Below are 25,594 nucleotides of genomic sequence, written 5' to 3'. Positions count from 1 at the left end.
AAAGGAGAGTTGACTTTGACCAAGGGTAAAAGAGTCATTTTACCCCAAGCATAGTGTTTAGTATTTGATTGAGTGTGTTTATGGACTTGTAGCCGAGGAGATTCAGGAGCAGTCGCCGTTAGCTTTCCAAGCCACACCCTCAGCAGCCAGCTTACGAGGTGAGTTACCTTCCAGTAGGAACGGGTCTAAGGCCACAATGCCGACCCATCCAGTTAGCAGTAGTTTCCGGATTTAGGTCCGATGCAGTAGTTGGTATGTTCGATGCCTTCGTGGTTCGAACAGGATTTGTGTGCTATGTTTTATGTGTTAAGTACTATGTGTTCCGGGCCACGGCCCGATGTAGCATGTTGTATATGTGTTATACTAGTTGATATGTTATGCTATGCCATGTTCAGTCAGACAGTTCCGGACTTCGGTCCGATGCAGTTAGTTCCGGACTTCGGTCCGATGCAGGGGACAAGGTCCCAGTCAGTTCCGGACTTCGGTTTGATGCAGTTAGTTCCGGACTTCGATCCGATGCAGGGGACAAGGTCCCAGTCAGTTCCGGACTTCGGTCCGATGCAGTTAGTTCCGGACTTCGGTCCGATGCAGGGGACAAGGTCCCGGTCAGTTCCGGACTTCGGTCCGATGCAGTTTCCGGGCTTCGGCCCGATGCAGTGGGAAGGCCCAATATGTGTTTATATGTTATTGTATGGTATGTGGTATTTTGGGGGAGCTCACTAAGCTTCGTGCTTACAGTTTCAGTTTTGGTTTCAGGTACTTCCGCAAGCAAAGGGAAGAGCTCGGGGTGACAGCATCGCACACACCACATCATAGCTTTTATCCTGGGGATGTCTCTTGATATTTTGGATTGATGTAGTATGATACTGTTTTCCGCACAATATTTTATTATGTTTTGGGGATACATCGCGTATGTTTTATGTTATGATACTTATATTATGGTTTTGGTTATATGGAAAAACGAAAATTTTTGGGTCGTTTCAAGTTGGTATCAGAGCTAGGGCACGGGTCGATGTGTTCGACAGGGACGTCGAACCCTATAATGGGGGTGACGGTGGGTTGCACCTGATCCTACATCGGCTTGGAAGGAGAACGAAACATCTACTTATAAGGGGTGTGGATACCTTCCTTATCACAACGCGTTTTAAAGCCGTGAGGGCAGCAGATCCCATAAGAACTCTGCAGTTAAGCGTGCTCGGGCGGGAGTAGTACCGGGATGGGTGACCCCCTGGGAAGTCCTCGTGCCGAGTGGCCCAAAGCGGACAATATTGTGATATGTGCCAAAGGGGGGTGTTACATATTAATTACTCACTGTATAGTTCAATATTCAGAAAATTTTGTAACAGATTTGGTACTTATCTAGTTTCCATAGTTTTCGTCTATTAGTTAGTTGGTATATCTCTAATTTGTAGGGATTGCCTAGATTAATTCTATATAGTCTTTTGTACAAGTTTGTAAAAGGTCATCTTTCACGAACCCTAATAGCCGCTTTGTGCATTCAATAATCTCTTTGTGAGATTATCATTCTTAGTGAAAGTCTATCTTTGTGAATCCTTGTTGTTCTAGTTTATAGTCATTGTTTGATAATTTGTTTGATCTTAGGAACTCTCATGAACTTACTATTGGGTTATGAGCATTCTAACACTCCTAAGTGTACATGCAACCCTAAATACCTTGGATCTATGTTTTCTCTATTATACATGCAAATATCAACTTTCCAAGGTATTGTTCTATTCTAGCATATTAAACGTTGAATAACACAAGTTAGAATAACATACCTTTTGTTAGTGCTTGTCTTCATGAAGCTTAAGTGCCTAGTACCCCAAGTGTGACACCTCAAATGGTTCACACAACACGAAATACACTTGGAATAACTTGAGAGACTTCTACACTTCATGAAATCGGCTAGCCCTCTCTAGAATAATAGTAGTGCCGATTTTGTCAAGAATAATATTTTTATATAGTGTTACAATTAGGGAAAACCCTAATTGTCATGACTTTCCATTTCCTTGGATCCATGGGTTTAAATACACCATGGAGCATCCATGGAGCATCATATGGGTTTTGGCCCAACTAGATAATCCATGGAGCATTAGCCCACTATACAAGTATGGATGATTCACACAATCAACCCATATATTTAATTAGTCTTCTTTTGATCACTTAATTAATCCTAGATTAATTCTTGATCAATACTAACTAAATAATCTTGTTATTCTTATTATTAATATACTAGAACTTATAATATATTAATAACCATAAGTGTCTTATTTCTCTCATTATAGTCTATCCAAGTGCATGATGCCATGCAACCCAAATGGACCATGCTGGGTCGGGTCAAGTCTTACCAATTATAGTTATGGACTTAGACATTAATCCAACACTTACAACCACCTATACTTTTAATTGCTGAAGGGCCACATAGGTCGTTATGCCGAAGTTCAAGGGGTTTGATGATCTATGTATTAACACGTGTGGGATGACTCTTTCGGCTTTGCTTTCCCATCTTACATGCAGCACATAATTGTTCCTTATCAAACTTGAGAAGAGGAAGTCCTTGCACATGATCACCAAGAACTAGCTTGTTGATATCTTTGAAGGTTAGGTGTGAGAGTCTTCAGTGCCATAACCAACTTTCATTTGAGTTAGCTTTCGTCAGTAGGCATACAGCTGGCTTCCCTCGTATCAGATTGAGATTAAGAGGATACATTTCTCCTTTGCACTTAGACTTCAACAGAACTGTTTTCGTCTTCTTTTCAACGATCTCATAACCTTCATCATCAAATGAGACTTTCAGCCCAGTTCCCACAACCAATTGCGAGATACTTATAAGATTATGCTGCAACCCTTCTACATATGCAACTCTCCGGATTGAGAGTTCTCCATTTGTGATCATGTCGTATCCTTTTATTATGCCATATGAGTTGTTTCCATATTTGACTCATCCACCATCTTTTAGAGCCTGAAACTTGCTCAACGCTTCCGTTTTCCCTGTCATGTGACATGAGCAACCACTATTAATGTACCATTCATCGTCAAACTGCTCATCATGAATAATTTGCAAAAATCAAGCAGATTTAGGAACCCAAATTTGCTTTGGTCCACATGAGCCTTTTATAGAATATGGAATAGCAATTGAAAGATCAAACATATTGGTTATTTTTATTAGGGTGGTTTCATTTTCCCTTTTGATGGTAAAAACCTTGATTTTATTATCTTTTGGTTTGTTTAAATCAGATTGAAAATTTTTATTTTGATTCTTAACAAATTTGTTTTCATGTTTCCTAGGGTTAGCTGACATCTTCTTTATTTGCATTTAGTCTTCAGATATGAGTTTCCTATTTCCCTTGATATCATTGACATCCTTGTTAGGATTCTGCTTTGACTGAGAATTAAAAGGATGAGATTTAGACCCATATTTGGTCTTTTCGTTCTCGTTATTACTCGATTTTGGACAAAAACTACTTCTTCGGTTCGTCTGACTGGAAGATTGGCAATGAGTGCATGGACCAGAATTATGCTTTGGTCTTGCATTTGCTTTGATATTTGATGATTTTTCTGTATGAACATAATTGGAGTTTTGGGATTGCCAAAATTGATTCCTTTCATTGAGATTCTTTTGATATCTCTTGTTTCACTGACGTTTTGTTAAGCCAGTTGCTTTTGAGACTTGTGAATATTTGCTTTCAGCTTCGGTCTCTCAGCTTGAGTTTCACTCTTCATTGAAGAGGTTTCGCTCTCCACCTTCGTAGGTTTGCTTGGAATCTCTTTGGTACCACTTGTGCTTGGTACATAAAAGCTTGTATGCTTTTTGAGTGGTTCTGCATGGTTTCGGTCTTAATTTTCAATTTGTTATTTGCGTCCAATAGTTTTCTAAGCATGTCTTTATGGTCCTTGGACTCAATAAAGAACTCGATTTTTTCCAGTCCAACTCTGTAGCCATCTGGAATCTCATCTGAAGACACAATGGATTGACAATTGTAACAACCAACATCGATTTCTTCCTCCTTGAATTCAAGGAAGGGCAAAATCATCTTATGGATCTTGTTACCTATCTCACATTCTACATGCAACTGGGTGATATTCGAATATAAATGTTTAGCAATTAAACAAAAAATATTCCTCTATTTTAAAAGCTTCAAATTATCACACTGTAAATAAATGAGTTCGTCACTAGCCCTAACTAAATCCAATGCCTTATGCTCTATCCATATCCTTATTTCCTCACTCTTCAAAGACACCCTGTTGAGTTGATCAGTTAGGGTTAGAATTTCATAGGTGTGTTTGCATTAGACTTCCACATAAATTACAAAATTTGAATATTAGTTGATTTAGGTCCTTTTCATAACCTGTTACTAGTACTTTTAGGGAACCGAGGATAGAATGTACCTTCTTGATCAACTGATCCCAACCATGGATCTGTTCGCTCATTGGTTTGGTAGCAAAGCACTTATCTTCCTTCTGGTTCACTTCATTATACCCGCCATCCGATGTGTGGCCCCTCATCTGTGGTGCTCCAGCAGTCACGATTAAGCATCTCCCATCAAACTCTTAATGATATTCCTTTGCCACGAAAACTCTTCCATGTGAAGGCTTGTGAACCTCTTCATCTTTGCAATCGGTGGACCAAACCTCTACACCTCCAAACTCATCGTCAACAATGTTCTCCTGCACAATCAGAGCATTCATGTTACTGTTAGACGCTTTCTTCTTCTTTAACTCCTCCAGCTTATGTGTATAGTAAGCTTCATCATCTTCACCATCCTTCTTCTTTGATAGCTTTCTCAACATGCAATCTTTGGCAAAATGGTTTTTTCCATGGAAAAAGCTGCAATCATATTTATAGTCTCCTAACAGCTTGCTCTCATTCCTCTCTTCTTCTTTCCAAGGAGCGTTTTTGGTCTCTTCTTTCACCTTCTCAGAGCTATAGCTTCCCTGCCAATTTTGGTTCTTTGTAACAGGGAACTTTTTACGAGCAAACCGCTTCGGGTTAGAAACCATCATAGCATATTGTTCATTTGTAAGATCACATTCTGACAGTTCAGACTCTTCTTCATCTTCTACCACATTCTTGATTTTAGAGAGAAGGGCCAAGGACCCCATACCAGACACCACTTTCGCTTCCTTTGTCACAACACTTTCATGTGACTTGAGGATACCCACCAGATTCACTAATGAATAGGTTTTAAACTGATCATGTGCCTTTACAATTGAAACCACAACCATCCATTTGGATCTTAAAGCATTCGTAAATGTGACCTTCTGCTCGATCACTTCTCTGGCAATACCATGCTTGATCATCTTGCTTAGAAGATGATTAACGCGATCGAATGTCTGAATAATTATTTCTTTTGGCTTTTGTTTGAAGGCACCGAACTGAGAAAGCTGAATAGTTTGGATCGAATGCTCTAGGTCTTCATCAGTGGAATACAACTCCTTAAGACTATCCCATATTTCTTTTGCAGTGGTGCATGGACTTACCAAACGAAAAGTATCAGATTGTAAGGCGAATCTGATCATTCTCATAGCTTTGACGTTGCACATTAGTTTTTCCTTCTCATCTTGAGGAACGTTTTCCACATCAATCATATGTTGATTGTATTCCTTTTGCGTCTTGATGGTTCGATTAGTTCCAGAGTGAACAAATGGACCTAAGATTATCGCCTCCCAAATCAGATAACCATTGTTTTCAGATCCAAGGACGTTGTCTTCAAAGTAGTGCATCTAGACTTCATAATCTTGAGTGTATAGGATTGGAATCCTAGTTGTAAATCCAATGTTGTTGGAGATATTGATCTGATTGGTTTGAGAATCTTCTTGAGACATGATGACCTCTTTCAAATATGAGCTCAGAATCAAACTTGTAAAGATTGAATTAGGGTTTTATCAAACACATGAAACACTATTAATAAAGAGATGATGGCTCCTATAGATTCGACAAAATCAGAAACCCTTAACATATTCTTCCAACAGAAGAGATGCGTATGAGGTACACAGTCGACTGCTCTGATACCAGTTGTTAAGAATATTTTACTCTTAGATCGATAGATTCTTTAACAGATAATTGAGTGCAAAGAAACGAATGAACACACGATTGAAACAAACAGTGTCGAATAATTAATATGCTCCACCTCAGAAGAGCTCGATGAAGAACTTCAATTGTAGAGGTGTGCTAAGGTTACAATACGATTAAACAAACGTAATTCCCAAAAAACTGTATCTAAAATAATTCATGCATGCACTATATGTACGAAACCCTAATAACAAAACACGGGTGGACATGCCCAAACCGAGTAAATAGATAGACCTAAGAACTAAGCCTAATGATGCAACCTCTTAGTCTCAACACTCAGAGAATTACTTCATGGAATTTATCACGAGTAATTTTGAGATGATGATATCTTAAAATCTTTAAACGAAGATATATGAGTTATAGTTTACAAGTTGGTTGTGCATTGATGATATGTAAACGCATCAGTAACTTGATTTTATAAAATTTATTGTTGTGAATGATTTGATGAGTAATAGTGCAAGCATATAAGTCAAACTTTATCCGCTCCTTTTGCCTTAACATGAAAAGCAATATCATTGGGCCCCTCAGTGATTATGTGTTGACTTATAGTGCCAAGCCCGACCAGGACTTGAGTGGTGTGTTCGATTTGAAGTTCTATGTCATTATAATTTAAAAATTCGAGAAATAAGTATTTGAAAACGAGATTGATTATGTTCCATGTCTCATGTCTGAAATGATATCTTTCAAAATGGTGGATTATATGATCACTTATCTACGGACACTTAACTCATTAGGTCAGAGTTCGACAACAGCTTTTGGTAGCTACAATTTACTGATCAATTTGGAAGATTATACTAGCAGTTATATTTATTAAATTTATCCAAGTGAGAGACTATTGGATTAGGTTTTTAAGACCATAACTATAATTTGTATAAACTTGAATTGATAGTAGCATAATCATTTTTGGTTTCCCTCAAAGCTAGTGATTGGACAAGATTATTTTGGAGAGAGAGAAAGAGAGAATGATTTATTTTTTTTATTAATAAACTGAAAATATAATTTGTTAATATATTATAAGAATAACATATTAACTAGAAATTATGATATTTGATTAATAATTAATCAAAAATTAATTGCAATTAATTTTGAGGTTAATTGGATTAATCTATATTGCAGGGGCTATTTGGTAATTTATTGATAGTTGAGGAAAAAGCCCTAGAACCTCCTTGTAAAAATTTTGGATGAAATCGCCGAGGAAGGGCCTAGAAATTTTGTCTAAAGGCTATTGGATGGAGGCCGGTATGCTACTTGGTCACCAAGCAAAGGGATTAGGGTTTCCACCCTTAAACCCTAGCTTTGGCTCTAAGCTACCTCACCTATATAAAGGACCTTGGCCTTCACAATTTTGACACTCCTAACGCTAAGAGGCGTCTAGCTGAATTTCTCCTTAACACTCTCCATAGTCCTTAGTTACTAGCCTTGGCTGTGAACCATTAGAGGTACGACCCTTGTGGTACTAGCTACCAAAGTTTTTAAGAAGAAGGATTCAAGATTTTTTACAATAACAATCTAAAGGTTAGTTTTCTTATCTTGTGAGTTAGTTTATTCATAGGAAAGTTTTGTATACTAGAGATTCATAGTATGTTACTATATGTGAAAGTTATAGATCAAACTAGGTTGCATATGCCCTAATCAATTGAATTGTTTTGATTGTTTTTCCACTTATGACATTTTTGCTGTAACCTAGATTACCCATCAGTAAAAACTAAAAAAAAAATATAAAACTAAAAATAAAAATTAAGAGAAATGTAAACCAAACTCGAGTTGCTTCCTGAGAAGCGCTTTTTTGATAGAGTCATGAACCGGTCTCCTTCCCGCTTTATGTTGTGCCGATCAGGAGAGGAATCTATCTATTCTCCTTCATCTCGATTTGTTTTCTCTTGTAATCCATAACCCATATTATATAAGCTTTCTTTAATGTTCTTTTTTCTTAGGGTTGTCATTTTTGTCTTGTTTGCTCTTGACTCCTTGAGATTATTCAGCCACTTTGGTGTTAATTTTCTCCTTATCAGGTTCTTTGATAACCACTTACATCTTGAAAATTGTGGTTTATTTGCAGTCTTGTTCCTCCTCCTCATTACTAATTTCTTATTTTTTTTTTTTATGTATTTCTTAGATTCCACCTTTGGGTTGTAAAGGCAAGCACTTCAAAGGTCATTGGAAATGAAGCTCTAGGCTTTGTAAGCTTTACATCTTCTGGGTTTTGAGGCTTCTCCCAAGTCTATAACTCTTCTTCCATCAAATTTTCCAGCTCTTCAAGCTCATAAAATTCTTCAAGCTTTTCTTCATTTACTCTACCCATGAAAAACATATCCTTAGTAGTTGAAGGTATGACCTTTTTGTCGGCCTCGAAGGTTATTTCTTCTTTTCCTACTCGTAATGTAAGTTTCGACTCAAAAATATCAATTAAATCCCTTGCAGTATTGAGTAGTGGATGTCCAGGAATAATAGGCACCTCTTGATCCTCTTTCATATCCAAAAAAAGAAATAAATTGTAAAAACAAATTTTCCAATTTTTACCAATAAATCTTCAACAATACCATAATCATAAGTAATTGAATGATTTTCCATAGGGATTTCCATTCTTGTGTTCTTCAATTCTGGTAAGTTAAGGTTTTCGTAGAATGAATATGGCATCAAATTGATACTTGCTCCAGAATAAGCCAAAGCATAAGTATTTGTTGTGTTTCCAAACTCACATGAAAAGTGAGATGTCTTGGATCTCCCAAATTGGTTGGTATTCCTTCCATTACAACCGATAAAACATTGTTCATTAAGAACAACAATAGACATATTTTCTAATTCTTGACTAGCGTCGAGAAGGTCTTGAAGAAATTGTGCATATTTGGGAATTTTTGCCATGTCTTCAAAGAATGTAATGTTAATTGGAATCCCCTTTATGTAACACCCTGATCCTTAGGTATCAATAATGATATTTTCGTTTGGTTTTTGAGAACATACTCGGCGAGTTGGCATCCCTACTCGTCGAGTAGTAACGGGTTTGTCCGCGAAGTTTAACGACCTAGTCGCCGAGTCCATTATCGTACTCGACGAGTAGATGCTGGAATATGAAACCATAGATTTCGAGGCCTTGCACCCTATTTAAAGGGTCATTAGCCTCCCCTAGCCTCCCCTTTACAGCTCTTTACCTCCCAAAAACCTTGAATCGAGTGTGAGTGTGTTTCTTGGTGATTTTAAGCTTGAAGGGGGAATTTGGTGAAGAAGGCACTTGAGGGATCAAGCTAGAGGAAGCAAAGGGCTCGTGGGGATTCAAGATCTACCTCAGTGGAGCACTTTCTGAAGGTATTAAGCTGTTGCTTGGCTCATTCCCAACCAAACCCCCCTTTTTCATGAAATCTAAGAAAGGGCTTTTGAGTTCAAGCCAAGATCTGAGGTTGTAACTTCAGATCTGGACTCCCTTTGGACTTTAGATGCATAAAGTTATCAGTTGTGACTAGCATGAGCCTTCCCCTCAAGTGTATGACTCCATTCTAAGCTTAGATTGCTATTTGACAGCTTAAAAGCCTTGCATTCACGTAAAGTATGCAACTTTACGTGAGAAGCATACCTTAGAAGCTTGGATCTGTAATTTGGAAGCTTTGCATGGCTTCAAATGGGTCTGCATGGCCTGAGACCTGTAGGGACTCAGTGAGTCGCATAGGGTGACTCGGCGAGGCTTATAAAGATAGGCATGGACTCGGCGAGTTGGATGAACAACTCGGTGAGCCCGATGAATGTTGCCATAAACTCGACGAGTTGGATGAACAACTCGGCGAGCCGATGAATGTTGCCATAAACTCGACGAGTTGAATGTGTTGGGTTATGAGCATTCTAACACTCCTAAGTGTACATGCAACCCTAAATACCTTGGATCTATGTTTTCACTATTATACATGCAAATATGAACATCCAAGGTATTATCCTAATCTAGCATACAAAACTATCAATATAACAAGATAGAATACATACCTCTTTGATGTAGAATGTCTTCATGAAGCTTGAGTGCCTAGTGCCCCAAGTGTGACACCTCAAATGGTTCACACAACACCAAATACACTTGGAATAACTTGAGAGAATTCTACACTTCATGAAAATCGGCTAGCCCTCTCTAGAATAATACTAGTGCTGATTTTGTCAAGAATAAGATCTTTATATAGTGTTACAATTAGGGTAAACCCTAATTGTCATGACTTTCCATTTCCTTGGATCCATGGGTTCAAATACACCATGGAGCATCCATGGACCATCCTATGGGTTTTAGCCCAACTTGATTATCCATGGAGCATTAGCCCACTATACAAGTATGGATGATTTACACAATCAACCCATATATTTAATTAGTCTTCTTTTGATCACTTAATTAATCCTAGATTAATTCTTGATCAATACTAATTAAATAATCTCATTATTCTTATTATTAATATACTAGAACTTATAATATATTAATAACCATAAGTGTCTTATTTCTCTCATTATAGTCTATCCAAGTGCATGATGTCATGCAACCCAAATGGACCATGTCGGGTCGGGTCAAGTCTTACCAATTATAGTTATGGACTTAGACATTAATCCAACAGTCTCCCACTTGGATAAGTCTAAAACTATTATTGCGTATGACTTCAGGAACCAACTGGCAATCGTAGCTCTCAAAAGCTTCTGTTGACCTCTGACCTTGTCGATTAAACGCTGACCTTTGTCAATGACTTGTCCGATTTATGATGACTGACTAATTGAACAAATCAAATCAGTCCTGGCCTGGCCGAGCACTTCCATTTGTCATCATCAAATCATCGAGGGGCCCACATATATCTCTTTTATCCCGAAGGTAAAAGGAATGGATAAACTTCGACTCATATGGCTTGTTCTACTACTTGTTGAATCATACACAAAGGCACGTTTTATAGCACCGAGTTACCAAATGCGGTTTCGTGCAATCAATGTACAACCAACTCATAGTAACAACTCATATCTCTAGGTTTGAAGAATATAAGATATTATTGTCTCATGATCACTTGTGATAAAATCCATGAAGTGATTCCAATGAGCGCGGGTTAAATCCAATACTCAGAACTTATGAGCACTCATAAGTGTTGTAGTCCTTTGTCCAACACCTTAGACCTCTACAAGCCAACCCATGACAGTCTTAATTCATATCGACTTCCAACATATGACCGACTGTGGATGGTTTGAATAACTTAGTCATTCCGGAAGAATAACCTAGTTTATTCGGGGAGTCAAAACATGCAAAATGAAACACAATAATAATTGAATCCAATATGGTATCAAAACCTATGAACATAAATAAAACACGTTTTATTTATCACCATATGATTACACATTATTTATTGTATACTGTTTCAGCTATAACTTTATTCTTGAATTTAAAACAATAGTTGTCCCATGCTCCAAGCATGTACACTATGTTTTCTAAACACTAGTCATGCCACACACCAAGTATGCATACTATGTTTGTCTATGATGTTTACTTTGTGAACTAGATCAATTGAACATAACTTCAATGATTCTCTTTTCACACTCCCAAATCCTTACTGCAAATGCAAGAATTCCAAATTCATGCCATTTACTGAAATCTGTTAGATTCTAAACTTATATGCATTGATCCTCTTGTAACGATTATGCACAAATTCACAAAGACTTGGCAACAATCATTACAGAGTATTCCAAATGAGATCAACTCCTTGGAAACATCCTTCTTGCATTAAGTTTCCTTAATCTTACACAGATTGAAAATTCTAGCTTTGAAACATTTCCAGATTCCATTTTGACTATCACTTCTGAACAAGAGTTGTCTCCTTACAGATTATGTCAATATGGTCCTTCCAGAATTATCACTATACTTCCAATTGTCCTTGAGAAACCAATCTTTGGTAAACCTTAGATTGTCCTCGACAATTTTTTAATCCTTTTAGTCATATCCAGTTCTAAACCTTTTCCCTTCTTAATGCCCCAGTCATTTGGAAACTTTTAGAAAGGATGAATATAGCACATGTAATCGAAACTATATCCGAAGCATATGGGACACGATTCATGATGTCTCACATAAAGACTAAACCAGTCTTTTGCTATAACATTTCCATTTCTATTTGCCAAGTTCTCATAATTCAGATTATGAAAAGGGATGTCGTAATCATAATCGAATTTTAAGAATGCAAATAATGGAACCATATACAGAATTTCCCTATGTTGAGCCATTCCAACATGAAATTCATATATATTTCCTTGACTAAATGATTAAAACCTCACGATCTAAGCTTATAGATTTGAGATGAAGTATAATTTCCTCTCCCTTAATTATAGCAAAACAACTCTTTCCTAGTTGAAACTTTTGTTTTCTATAATTAACATTGCTAACTTGCAATACTTATCATAATTATCATGCTCCCACTAACATGATGATTATTAGCATAACACTTATGCTCCCACTAGCTTTGACATGTACTCAGAAATCAGCTGGACTTCTAGAAATCAATACTTTATTGACTTTCTTACCAAAGCTCAGATTTCTGATACTGGATTGTTTTGATAAAACTTTATCAAAAACATACACCTTCCCTTAGATAGCACAATTGTGTGTCTAAACAATTATGAAGAGGTATGCCGTAATCATAATGCTTAGACCTTTTTGCCACTTCTCACAAGTCCAGGTTAGTGTGCCGGTAAACCACACACACTCCACTAACGACTTTGAGAATCCAAATATCAAAATTGCTATCTAACTAAAATCTACTTAGTGAAAGTGTTTCCTCACCATCATTTTCATGAATCGGAGAGAAACCTTATGACACTTAGATTTATAGGTGTATGTGTTCTTATCCATGTGAATTGTCAAAACTATAGTCACAAGACAAGGATAATGACAAATCCAAACTCATATGGATTGAACTCAATCTTAACTTTTTGCCACCTGGCAGCTCAAGGTCCTGCCATTGCTTCCAAGTTGTTGTGCAAAAAATTGAGAACTCTAAGAACTCATATGCAAAGCCAACTTTAACTGGAATGGGCACAAAGTATGTCAACACGATGGGTTATAAACCTTAAGGCGTGTGCTAGTGAAGAACTTCAGGTTTTATTCTTGATTAGTTCTTGAGACTTTCAAGACCTTTAAGACTCCCACTGTCCTCTTGACATATAAGACTCTCTTGTCAGATATTCGAGGGATAGTGCGGATTCTTTATCAAGACAAACACTTCACATAGTTGGCCTAAGTTGGTCTTTGTTTTATCCAAAACATCACAACTTACCAATTTCAAATGTACAAGAGTAGGAAACTTTTACTCTTACATTTGACAAGTGTTTTAAACCTTCTTTAAGACATGTCACTCAAATTACAATCTTGGAGTATGACTCTAAGACTTGTATTGGAACGAAGTATGACTCATCTTCTTGATTTAACCATTTCAACAATTCAATATCCCTTCTTCTTAGTCATAAGAATGCACTAAGACTTCCTTAGAGAACTAATTTTGATATGGTTTCTTAATCATTAAGATGATCACAAAACTGATACTCTAGTACTCTTCCATCTTTTCAAATTTGAGAAACTTTTATCCTTCTGCCTAATTTGATTCTTCTTATTCGCTCTGCCTTACATTGGAACCTTTTCCAATGTCTCAGAATTACACTTAAGCTTGTAAGTATAACCATATTTTACTGAACTTTAGTAAACTATGACGAATAGCCTTATCAATCTTTTGTGGTGGACTTAATCAGTGCACATGACTGTGTACTCGATCCCTTAGTCCATTACTTGACTCACACATCCATGTGAACAAGTAATTAGTCTTAATTTTTCCAATACTTGAAAGTTCTCATTCATCATGCTATACAACTCGCATGATTCCAAGTTTCGGTCCAATTGAGACTTGGGTGATGAGAATCTTTCCTTATTTGGTAAATTTAGACATTACCACAAATGAAGGAATCAATTTCATATTTCCACTCTTGCTATTAATGGAATCACATAGGCAACAATTTTTCCTCAAATGCCATTGTAAGGATATTTTAAAATAAATAAAATCAAAATTTTCTTTTATTTTAAAACTATGCGGAAAAACTTATCCTTACAATCCACAATATCTCATAACTCCTAAGAAGTAGCTCAAGAATCTGATTTTCAAACTACGCGATAGAAATCCATCTATGTGATCAGATTCAGCATATTCTTTCTTTAAGTTTCTTCACTTTTCTTTGATTCTTAACACATCACCATGTGACCCAGTCACATCATGTATCAAGAATCTTAGAATAGAAACTTAACAGAGTTAGATAGTGGACTTTACCTGAAGTAGAGTCAAACTTATTGACTTTAACATCCTTAGGTAAGTTTGGCAGCTTCACAACTAATGACCCTTCCTTTGGTAATATAAACATATGGACCCTTTGATAATGGTACACTGGACTATCACAGACTTAGCTTTTCTCTTTACCATTTGTTCAACCGAGTTGACTATGGCCGATCCCTTTCCACTGGGAAGAGAATGCTTTACTAGATATCCAATGTCATCATTGTCAATGTCCATTAAGTTTTAAGGAAGTTGATCTTAACAAATAGATAAGATCATTAAGGGTCTTGTCATAGTCTGTTTCATAGGTGTTCCAAAAGAACTCACTATATGACTTAGAAAGTAGTTGAACCACCAACTTTCTCAAGACTTTGACACCCAACTCTCCCGACTTGTCAATATGTGACTACATCTCCAAGATGTGATCACACCTAGACCTTGCCTTGCCAATAGGGCTTGAGTGACCTTAAACTTTTCAAGAACTTGTGGGTTAGGGAGAATAATTGGAGGAGGAGAAAGAAGTATGATATCCACGGGATATCATCTTCATTAGGAAAGCTTGTTTCAAGAGATTTGGGAAGATCATAAATGTCTAAACCAGACATGTTTTGGGAGATATTCAAGATAGTTGATCTTAAGTCCTTAATATGACACCCAATATGAAATATTAAAGCTAGGACCCAACAAACTATTTTATAACTTAGAAGAGGTATGCCGTAATCCAAGCTATAAAACAATTTGAAGGTAGGTGAATGACGATTCACCAATTTCCACCAAGAAAAACAAAATGTATTATTAGGTTTTAATTGGTTTTGAAACTCCTAGATCTTTTGAGATTCATTGAACTGTTCAATGGCATGTTTCAATCTCGAGTATGCCCTTTAGGTTTTGTGACTGGAATGCCGAGGATCACAAAACAAGGTGTGAAGTAACCATGCAAATTACTTGGTACCCTTAATAAATTACCCCTCAATCGATGTGCCGGTTAACCACACACGCTCCATCGATACTATGATAAATATTAAGTCACCCTTTATCTACCTTGTTAAGTCCATGTTAGTGTGCCGGTTAACCACACACGCTCCACTAACGACTTAGACAAAGTGTAAAGTGTAATTTCATGGATTAGCACCTTATTCACATTTTCCTAAGTAACTAAGATTGGGAATTATTAAGAGTTTAGTTACTTAGTATTTATCATTAATACTTTTAATGAAGGGAGAATTATAGTCCTGTCAAACCCGTTCGGCTAACGACCCTCCACCGGTCAAGCAAGCGGTGGGTGAGAGTGGACACCCATTAAGTTGCCATTTTATAGGCAACAACCTTATACCCACCTTATAGACCGGCTTCGTGAATGTGGCGTACTAGCGGTAAGACTGACTTTTACTCTTATACATACATATATATATATATATATATATATATATATATATATATATATTATTAACTTATAATATTATAAAGTATAAGGGTTGAATTTTAACTTTTAAAATTCTAAGGGCTAACTTGGAATTAAAGTATTCATGAGAGAAAACTTTACAAATTCCAAAACTTGAGGGCAAGTTTTGAAACTATTCAAAACTAATTAATTCCATAACTTATGTGTTTAAAGTAGTTTTAATCCAAAAACTCTTCAAGTTCCATAACTTGAGGACAAGTTATGGAAGACTTTAAACTAATAAAAGAATTAACTTTTCTTTATTTTATAACTTATGGAATTAATTAAGGTTACACTTTTATTTTATTTTTTATTTAGTGAAGAGACTCTTGGTCCTCCATAACTTGAGGACAAATTATGGAGTCATAACTCCAATTAATTAGAACTAGACTCTTCATTTTGTAACCTTTGCCAACTTTTATGAGTTTTATGAAACTTAAATGTGACTTTTCATATAACTTGAGGACAAGTTACAAAAACACATTTTAGAATCAACTCTTAGATTAAAATGGATTGAAAACAACTATTTCAATTAACTTTTCTATTAATCTAAGCAACTCATAAGAACAAGATAATTCAAATCAAACTTTTTCATGTAATTAGTCTAACCTTTAAACTAATACAAAACATGAATCTATTGACAATTATCTTTGAAAATGGATTAGCATGAACATTACCACATCAAAAATCAAGTTTATAAGTTCAAAAACAACTTAGGGTAATGTTCCTAGTCCATTTCTAGCCAAAAAAAAACTCGAAAATATGCTGTCTGGGGTCCAACTCGTCGAGTGCATGAACCAACTCGGCAAGTTGGATCGATTTGATCAATTTTTAGGCATGGACTCACCGAGTCCCTTTATGGACTCGCCGAGTCATATGATCAGACATCAACAAATTCGTTTGTCAGCTTCTATTGTAGGTATAACAAGAAAACAAGCCTAGGCTCTGATACCACTGCTGGGTTATGAGCATTCTAACACTCCTAAGTGTACATGCAACCCTAAATACCTTGGATCTATGTTTTCTCTATTATACATGCAAATATGAACATCCAAGGTATTATCCTAATCTATCATACAAAACTATCAATATAACAAGATAGAATACATACCTCTTTGATGTAGAATGTCTTCATGAAGCTTGAGTGCCTAGTGCCCCAAGTGTGACACCTCAAATGGTTCACACAATACCAAATACACTTGGAATAACTTGAGAGAATTCTACACTTCATGAAAATCGGCTAGCCCTCTCTAGAATAATACTAGTGTCGATTTTGTCAAGAATAAGATCTTTATATAGTGTTACAATTAGGGTAAACCCTAATTGTCATGACTTTCCATTTCCTTGTATCCATGGGTTCAAATACACCATGGAGCATCCATGGACCATCCTATGGGTTTTAGCCCAACTTGATTATCCATGGAGCATTAGCCCACTATACAAGTATGGATGATTTACACAATCAACCCATATATTTAATTAGTCTTCTTTTGATCACTTAATTAATCCTAGATTAATTCTTGATCAATACTAATTAAATAATCTCATTATTCTTATTATTAATACACTAGAACTTATAATATATTAATAACCATAAGTGTCTTATTTCTCTCATTATAGTCTATCCAAGTGCATGATGCCATGCAACCCAAATGGACCATGCCGGGTCGGGTCATGTCTTACCAATTATAGTTATGGACTTAGACATTAATCCAATAGAATGAACAACTCGGTGAGTCGGATGAAGATTATCGTAGACTCGGCTAGTCGAAGGAGCAACTCGATGAGTCACCTGGGTGACTTGACGTGTAGAATATTTTTCCCTAAAAGTCGGCGAGTCACTAGTTGCACTCGACGAGTTAGGGTCAACATGGACTGTTGACTCGATCTTAACTGAAGTGGATCGAGGCAGATTTTGAGGGTAATGATTGGTTATCATATGTCGCTCTTTAGGCTGTGAATTGGAGCAGCTTGTGGGGTATATTCAGTCAAAAGTGTTAGTTCAGCATTCGTGTCAGGTGAGTTTTCTCATCATACCTATGGGTCTAAGGCACCAAGGCCGGCCCATTATGTGACGACGATATATGTGTTAGACATTCTGTGTTTTGTTATGTAATAACATGTTTTGTATGAAGACCCCGGGGGGAGCCCATTACATTGGATGTAAGACCATGTGGGGTAGCCCATGACAGTCCTATGTGAAGACCATGTGGGGTAGTCCATGGCATTGGATGTAAGGCCATATGGAGGAGCCCATGGCAATCCTGGGTAAAGACCATGTGGGCTAGCCCATTGCATTCTCACAGGTTTCATGTATGCATAGCTTATGTACATGTGTGTGACTTTTATGGCTATCAGGATATGTATTGTATGAATTGTGTGTGGTATGGTCTGGGGAACTCACTAAACATTTCTCTTATAGGTTATTGATTGTTGCAGGTACTTCGAAGCCTAAGGGCAAGGACAAGGCGTGATGACGCGACACATACTTTACCCCTCTTTTGGATGTTTTGGGACTCTCAAGGTTTTCAGAAAAAGACAACAATGATTTAATAAATGTGATTTGGAAACAAATGTTTTGAAAACATATGGAATGTGTATTCGGTCGATTAATTAAAACGAAAAATTTTCTAGTAAAATTTGGGTTGTTACAAGTTGGTATCAGAGCCTTGGTTTGAGAGATTCGGGCACATATTCGGATGTGTGCGGACTCAAACTGAGGAAGTGGTAAATGTTTTCAAAAGTAATTTAAAAAGGATTTTAACCCAAAAGAGGAGAGTACAACGTGCGTGATCAGCTGAGCCAAGTAAGTAGTTTCCCAATCTGAATAGCCATGTTATACTGATAATGAGCTCTGTCGATTATGTGAGCTTGCTAAGTGTATGTGAAAAAAATTATATACAGTTAGGAGTCGCAGCCTCAGAATGGGTGATTTGGCCTTATTTCCTTTTCCTTGATTGGATATGGTCTTAGGGTACAATCTCTTATTCAAAATTCCATTTGATCCTTTTTGTGTATAATTTTCATGCCTAGTAGCAACCTGCAGTGTTTGGTGTGAGTGTTGTAAGTAGGTCGATCATAGGGTGTTTAGGGAATGATTCATACGAGAGCTGTGAGTCGTAGTTTTACGGATGCGAAAGTTTGGAAGTACTGGGTAAAGAAATGAGAAAGGTACGGGTAGGTGTGGAAGGTAGTACTGGGTCCATACTATTGAAAGCACAAGACCTTTACCCGAACCCATGTTTTACCTGCGAATTCCAAAGAAGCATGGTATGAATGCAATCTCGATATGGGTATCCGGATCTTTATGTTTGTGTTATGACAGTTCAGCATGGTTGTTACGCAATTTGGAGCAGGGGGATCAGGATCGGGGTCAGGATCGGGATCGGGATCAGGATCCAAGGCTGGGTCAGGCGGCCCTACTGATGGTATTGATGAGAGGCTGTGTGAGTTGAATGCGGCCGAGGTTACGAGGGGCATCCTTGACACTACCCCAGTCATCTCTGGGACGGTCAAGGAGGGCATGATGGAGATCATGGAGGAGAGACTTAGAGCATTCAGGGCCGATATTTCTACAGGCCAGGGTGGAGCTCGAACTTCCTCATTTAGGGAGTTCAAGGCGTGTGGAGCTCCAAAGTTTTTAGGGGTCAGGGATCCCATTATGAGTAGACGCTGGGTGGCAGACATTGAAAATGCCCAACATATGAGTTCTTGCCCAGAGGAGGCAAAGGTTGGATTTGCCTCCTGTATGCTGAGGGACAAGGCCCGAGATTGGTGAGGTGAGATTACTAGTCAGGTGGGAGCAGCCGATGTGGGTGGCATGTCATGGGCCGAGTGTGTATGAAGATTTGATCAGGAGTTTGTACAACCTATTGAGGTGCAATGGATGGTGAGGGAGTTTCAAGATTTACAACAGACTACTGAGACCGTGGCGGAGATCGCCGCCAAGTTTCAAGAGCGAGATTTGTTGATTCCGCAGTATGCGACAGATTAGGACATGAGGAGGTCCCGATATCACTCTATGCTGAGAGAGGATATATGGGAATTTGTGAGCTTTACAGGGTGAAAACCCCTGAATGAGATGATTGGTAAGGCCCACGAGAGGGAGATGGAGTTGGAGTCATGCACGAAGTGGAAGACTGAGCAGGTTTAGGCAGTGGGGGCTCAGGCTAAGAAGCCTAAGACCTCTGATTCTTCTAGTAAGGGCCAACAGGGCCGGGGCCAGTGCGCCAGGTGTGGGAGATTTCATGGTGGGGCTTGTCGGACAACCGGAATGTCGGGATGCTACTCATGTGGCCAGCAGGGTCACTTGAGTAAGGATTTCCCCAAGAAGGGCTTGATTTGTTTTCACTGCAACCAAACAGACCATAAAAAGGCCAATTATCCAAAGTTGCAAGCAGGAGGAGGACCTGTGGCAGCGCCCGCGCCCGCCACTATGAGGATTACTGATCGCCGCCATAAGGCGGAAGCTCCAGCGGTGAAGAGTCGCGCATTCCAGATGACTACCGAGGAGGCTCGGGCCGCGCCAGATGTTTATTATGCTATGTATACGGACCTTTCTGTTAAATGTTTGTATGTATGCTTATTATGCTATGTATACGGACCTTTCTGGTCAATGGTATGACAGCCCATGTCTTATTCGATTCGGGGGCCACCCGATCTTTTGTAGCTCTTGCGCTTAGCAAGAAATTCTGAGATGCACTGGGGACTCCAGATACCCTGCTTGAGGTGGAGATTGCAGATGATCGTACTGTGAGTGCTGCGAGGGTGTGTCAGGACTGCGCCCTGAATGTGCACAGCGAAAGCATTCGCGTTGATTTGTTTCCCATACCATTGCGAGGATTGAAAGTGATTATTGGGATGGACTGGTTGGGGGCCAATGGGGCCATCATTGATTATGAGCGGTAGCTAGTCCGCGTTCGAACCCCAAGGGGGGGGGAGAACTGGTTATCCATGATGAAAGGACCACATAGGGCCCGACCCTTTGTTATGCTGCAAGGGCGAGGAGGTTTCTGCATCAGGGCTGCATGGGTTTTTGGTCTATGTTTCAGATACGCGAGTAGAGGCAGTGACGAATATCAATAGTGTACATGTGGTGCAGGATTTAAAGGACGTTTTTCCCGAAGAATTACCCGGAGTGGCTTTGGAGAGGCACGTGGAGTTTCATATTGACCTGGTACCCGGTGCCGCTCTGATAGCAAAGGCACCATATAGGTTGGCACCACCCGAGATGCAGGAATTATCAGCGCAGCTTCAAGAGCTTCTAGACTGACGGTTCATCCTTCCGAGTAGTTCTCCGTGGGGAGCTCCGATCCTTTTCGTGAAAAAGAAGGACGGGTCGCACAGGATGTGCATCGATTATAGGGAGCTGGATAAGCTGACGGTGAAGAACCGATATCCCTTGCCTAGAATTGACGATTTGTTTGACCAGCTCCAGGGGGCATTGTGGTTCTATAAGATTGATCTTCGGTCATGGTATCATCAGATGAGGATTCGGGATGAGGATGTGCCAAAGATAGCTTTTAGGGCTCGTTATGGGCATTACGAGTTAGTGGTGATGCCATATGGGGTAACTAATGCTCCGGCCGCATTCATGGACCTCGTGAACCAGGTGTGTAGGCTGATATTAGATTAGTCAGTGATCGCTTTATTGATGATATCCTGGTATACTCCAAGACTAGGGAACAACATGAGCAGCATTTGACAGAGGTGCTGGAGACCTTGAGGACGGAGAAGCTGTATGCGAAATTCTCCAAGTGTGACTTTTGGTTGTGGGAAGTATAGTTTTTGGGCCATGTCATTAATCAGGAGGGTATTTCAGTTGATCCAGCAAAGGTGGAGGCTATGATGCGATGGGAAGTGCCGAGGAATGCCTCGTAGATTCGTAGCTTCTTGGGCTTAGCGGGTTATTATCGAAGATTTATCGAAGATTTCTCCAAGACGGCGGTGCCATTGACCCATTTGACCAAGAAGAATGTGGCTTTTCGATGGGGTGAGGATCAGTAGAGGGCTTTCGAGACCCTAAGGCAGAGGTTATGTGAGGCTCCAATCCTAGTATTGCCTGAGGGATTGGATGATTTCGTGGTATATTGTGATGCATCGATTTCAAGACTGGTGCGGTACTGATGGAGAGGGGACGCGTGATCGCATATGCCTCTAGGCAGTTGAAGCCACATGAGGCAAATTACCCCACACATGACCTGGAGTTGGGGGCAGTGGTGTTTTCCCTCAATATTTGGAGGCACTATTTATATGGGGTAAAATTCGTTGTGTATACCGATCACAAGATTACGAAGTATTTGATGGACCAACAGAACCTAAATATGTGACAGAGGAGATGGTTGGACGTGATAAAGGACTATGATTGCGAGATCCTATACCATCCAGGGAAGGCCAATGTAGTGGCCGATGCATTGAGTCGCAAAGCAACGGGGTCATCGATCAGGGGTATTTGTATGAGGGTGACGAATGGTCCACCCTTGATGGACATGATTCGAGGCGCTCAGGTCGAAGGGGTGAAAAAAGAGAACTGGAAATTGGAAAGAACATTTGTTAAGGATATTCGTGGCTTTTTGACACAGTGTGGTCGAGTATCGGTGCCCGTGTCAGGGGGAGTGAGGCAGAGATTGTTAGAGGAGGCGTATAAGTCCAAATTTTCTATACACCCCGGTGTAACAAAAATGTATAAGGATTTGAGGATGAGATATTGGTGGCCCTACATGAAGCGGGAGATTGCCAGATATGTGGAGCGATGCTTAACCTGCAGGAAGGTCAAGACCAAGCACCAGCGACCTCATGGTAAGGTTCAGCCATTACCCATTCCCATGTGGAAGTGGGAAGAGATCACTATGGACTTCATCACGAAGCTACCGCGGACAGCGAGGGGAGTAGATTCCATATGGGTGATCATGGATAGACTGACGAAAAGTCCTCACTTCATTCCAATCTTCGAGAGTATATCCGCAGAGAAGTTGGCAGACATTTATGTTCGAGAGGTGGTGGCTAGGCACGAAGTGCCGGTATTAGTGGTTTCAGATAGGGATGTTCGGTTTACGTCCAGGTTTTGGAACAAGTTCCACAGGAACTGGGTACTCAGCTGAATTTTAGTACGACCTATCACCCCCAGACCGGCGGCCAAAGTGAAAGGGCGATCCAGATACTGGAGGATATGTTGCGGGCATGTGTGCTAGATTTCGGAGGGAGTTGGGATACGTACCTCCCACTGGCAAAGTTTTCGTACAATAACAGTTATCATGCCAGTATCGACCGAGCACTGTTTGAGATGTTATATGGCCAGAGGTGCAGGACCCCAGTGTGCTGGGATGAGGTTGGACATCGAGTTTTGGGGAGCACGGAGGTGGTACTTGAGACCACCAAACTGATTCAGCAGGTGCGTGACCGATTGCGAGTCGCGTAGAGTCGCCAAAAGAGTTATGCGGACCGACGGTGATCAGATCTCGAATTTCAGGAAGGAGGTTTTGTCTTATTGAAGGTGTCACCCTAGAAAGGGATTATCCGGTTCCACAAGAGGGGCAAATTGGGGCCCCGGTTCATAGGTTCGTTCAGGATTATAGCCCGGGTGGGCAAGGTGGCATATCGTTTGGAGCTCCCGAAGGAGCTTAGTCGGATTCACAACACCTTCCATGTGTCTCAGCTCCGGAAGTGTGTTGTCGACGAGTCTTCAGTCATATCGTTGGACAACATTCAGTTGGATGGGAGTCTGAATTATGTCGAGAGACCAGTTGCGATCCTAGACAGGAAGACGAAGAAGCTCTGAAATAAAGAATTGAAGATGGTAAAGGTGTAATGGTAGCACCGAAAGGGTTCCGAGTGGACCTGGGAATCGGAAGATGAATTTAAAGGTTACTATCCGGAGTTGTTTCGACCAGAAGGCTTCAAGGACAAAGCCTAATTCAAGTGGGGGAGAGTTGTAACACCCTGATCCTCAGGTATCAATAATGATATTTTGGTTTGGTTTTTTAGAACCTACTCGGCGAGTTGGCATCCCTACTCGTCGAGTAGTAGCGGGTTTGTCCGCGAAGTTTAATACCCTACTCAGCGAGTCCATTATGGTACTCGACGAGTAGATGCTGGCAGATGAAACCCTAAATTTCGGGGCCTTGCACCCTATTTAAAGGATCATTAGCCTCCCTTAGCCTCCCCTTTACAGCTCTTTACCTCCCAAAAACCTTGAATCGAGTGTGAGTGTGTTTCTTGGTGATTTTAAGCTTGAAGGAGGAATTTGGTGAAGGAGGCACTTGAGGGATCAAGCTAGACGAAGCAAAGGGCTCGTGGGGATTCAAGATCTACCTGAGTGGAGCACTTTCTGAAGGTATTAAGTTGTTGCTTGGCTCATTCCCACCCAAAACCCCCTTTTTCATGAAATCTAAGAAAGGGCTTTTGAGTTCAAGCCAAGATCTGAGGTTGTAACTTCAGATCTGGACTCCATTTGGACTTTAGATGCATAAAGTTATCAGTTGTGACTCGCATGAGCCTTCCCCTCAAGTGTATGACTCCATTTTAAGCTTAGATTGCTATTTGACAGCTTAAAAACCTTGCATTCACGTAAAGTTTGCAACTTTACGTGAGAAGCGTACCTTAGAAGCTTAGATCTGTAATTTGGAGGCTTTGCATGGCTGCAAATGGGTCTGCATGGCCTCTGACCTGTAGGGACTCGGCGAGTCACATAGGGTGACTCGGCGAGGCTTATGAAGATAGGCATGGACTCGGCAAGTTGGGTGAATAACTCGGCGAGCCCGATGAATGTTTCCATAAAGTCGACGAGTTGGATGAACAACTCGGCGAGCCGATGAATGTTGCCATAAACTCGACGAGTTGAATGAACAACTCGGCGAGTCGGATGAAGATTGCCGTAGACTCGGCTAGTCGAAGGAGCAACTCGACGAGTCACCTGGGTGACTCGACGTGTAGAATATTTTCCCTAAAACTCGGCGAGTCACTAGTTCAACTCGGCGAGTTAGGGTCAACATGGACTGTTGACTCGATCTTAACTGAAGTGGACTGGGGTGGATTTTGAGGGTAATGACTGGTTATCATATGTCGCTCTTTAGGCAGTGAATTGGAGCAGCTCATGGGGTATATTTAGTCAAAAGTGTTAGTTCAGCATTCGTGTCAGGTGAGTTTTCTCACCATACCTATGGGTCTAAGGCACCAAGGCCGGCCCATTATGTGACTACGATATATGTGTTAGACATTCTTTGTTTTGTTATGTAATGGCATGTTTTGTATGAAAACCCCGTGGGGAGCCCGTGGTATTGGATGTAAGACCATGTGGGGTAGCCCTTGGCAGTCCTAGGTGAAGACCATGTGGGGTAGCCCATGGCATTGGATGTTAGGCCATGTGGGGGAGCCCATGACAGTCCTAGGTAAAGACCATGTAGGGTAGCCCATGGCATTCTCATAGGTTTCATGTATGCATGGCTTATGTACATGTGTGTGACTTCTATGGATATCAGAATATGTGTTCTATGAATTGTGTGTGGTATGCTTTGGGGAACTCACTAAGCATTCCGCTTACAGGTTGTTGATTGTTGCAGGTACTTCAGAGCCTAAGGGCAAGGGCAAGGCGTGATGACGCGACACGTTCTCTACCTCTCTTTTAGATGTTTTGGGACTCTCTGATGTTTTCAGAAAAAGACAACAATGTTATAATAAATGTGATTTGGAAACAAATGTTTTGAAAACCTATGGAATGTGTATTCGGTCGATTAATTAAAACGAAAGTTTTCTTGTAAAATTTGGGCTGTTACAGTTTAG

At 39.8% G+C, this 25,594-nt stretch overlaps 1 protein-coding gene across 1 annotated transcript; it reads right to left on the bottom strand.

The window, feature by feature from the left end:
• Positions 1-8,294: 8,294 nt before the first annotated feature.
• On the bottom strand, positions 8,295-8,935 carry LOC145040248 (uncharacterized). Its single transcript, XM_078988204.1, has 2 exons — positions 8,614-8,935; positions 8,295-8,539 (listed from the first exon to the last, which is right to left on the bottom strand). The coding sequence occupies exons 1-2, from the start codon at positions 8,933-8,935 to the stop codon at positions 8,295-8,297; spliced, it is 567 nt and encodes a 188-aa protein (XP_078844330.1).
• Between the last annotated feature and the right edge of the window lie 16,659 nt (positions 8,936-25,594).

The sequence above is a fragment of the Lactuca saligna genome, chromosome 4, assembly GCF_052625555.1.
Source record: "Lactuca saligna cultivar CGN05327 chromosome 4, ASM5262555v1, whole genome shotgun sequence".
Lineage (NCBI taxonomy): Eukaryota > Viridiplantae > Streptophyta > Magnoliopsida > Asterales > Asteraceae > Lactuca > Lactuca saligna.
This window is presented reverse-complemented; position numbering and strand designations above follow the sequence as displayed.

Bases quoted from the DNA above. Each gene is read 5' to 3' on its own strand.
- LOC145040248 (XM_078988204.1), bottom strand. From the start codon at position 8,935: ATGGCAAAAATTCCCAAATATGCACAATTTCTTCAAGACCTTCTCGAC. The intron at 8,540-8,613 runs GTATTGTTGAAG...TGGATATGAAAG, and splicing joins TTCAATTACTTATGATTATG to AGGATCAAGAGGTGCCTATT.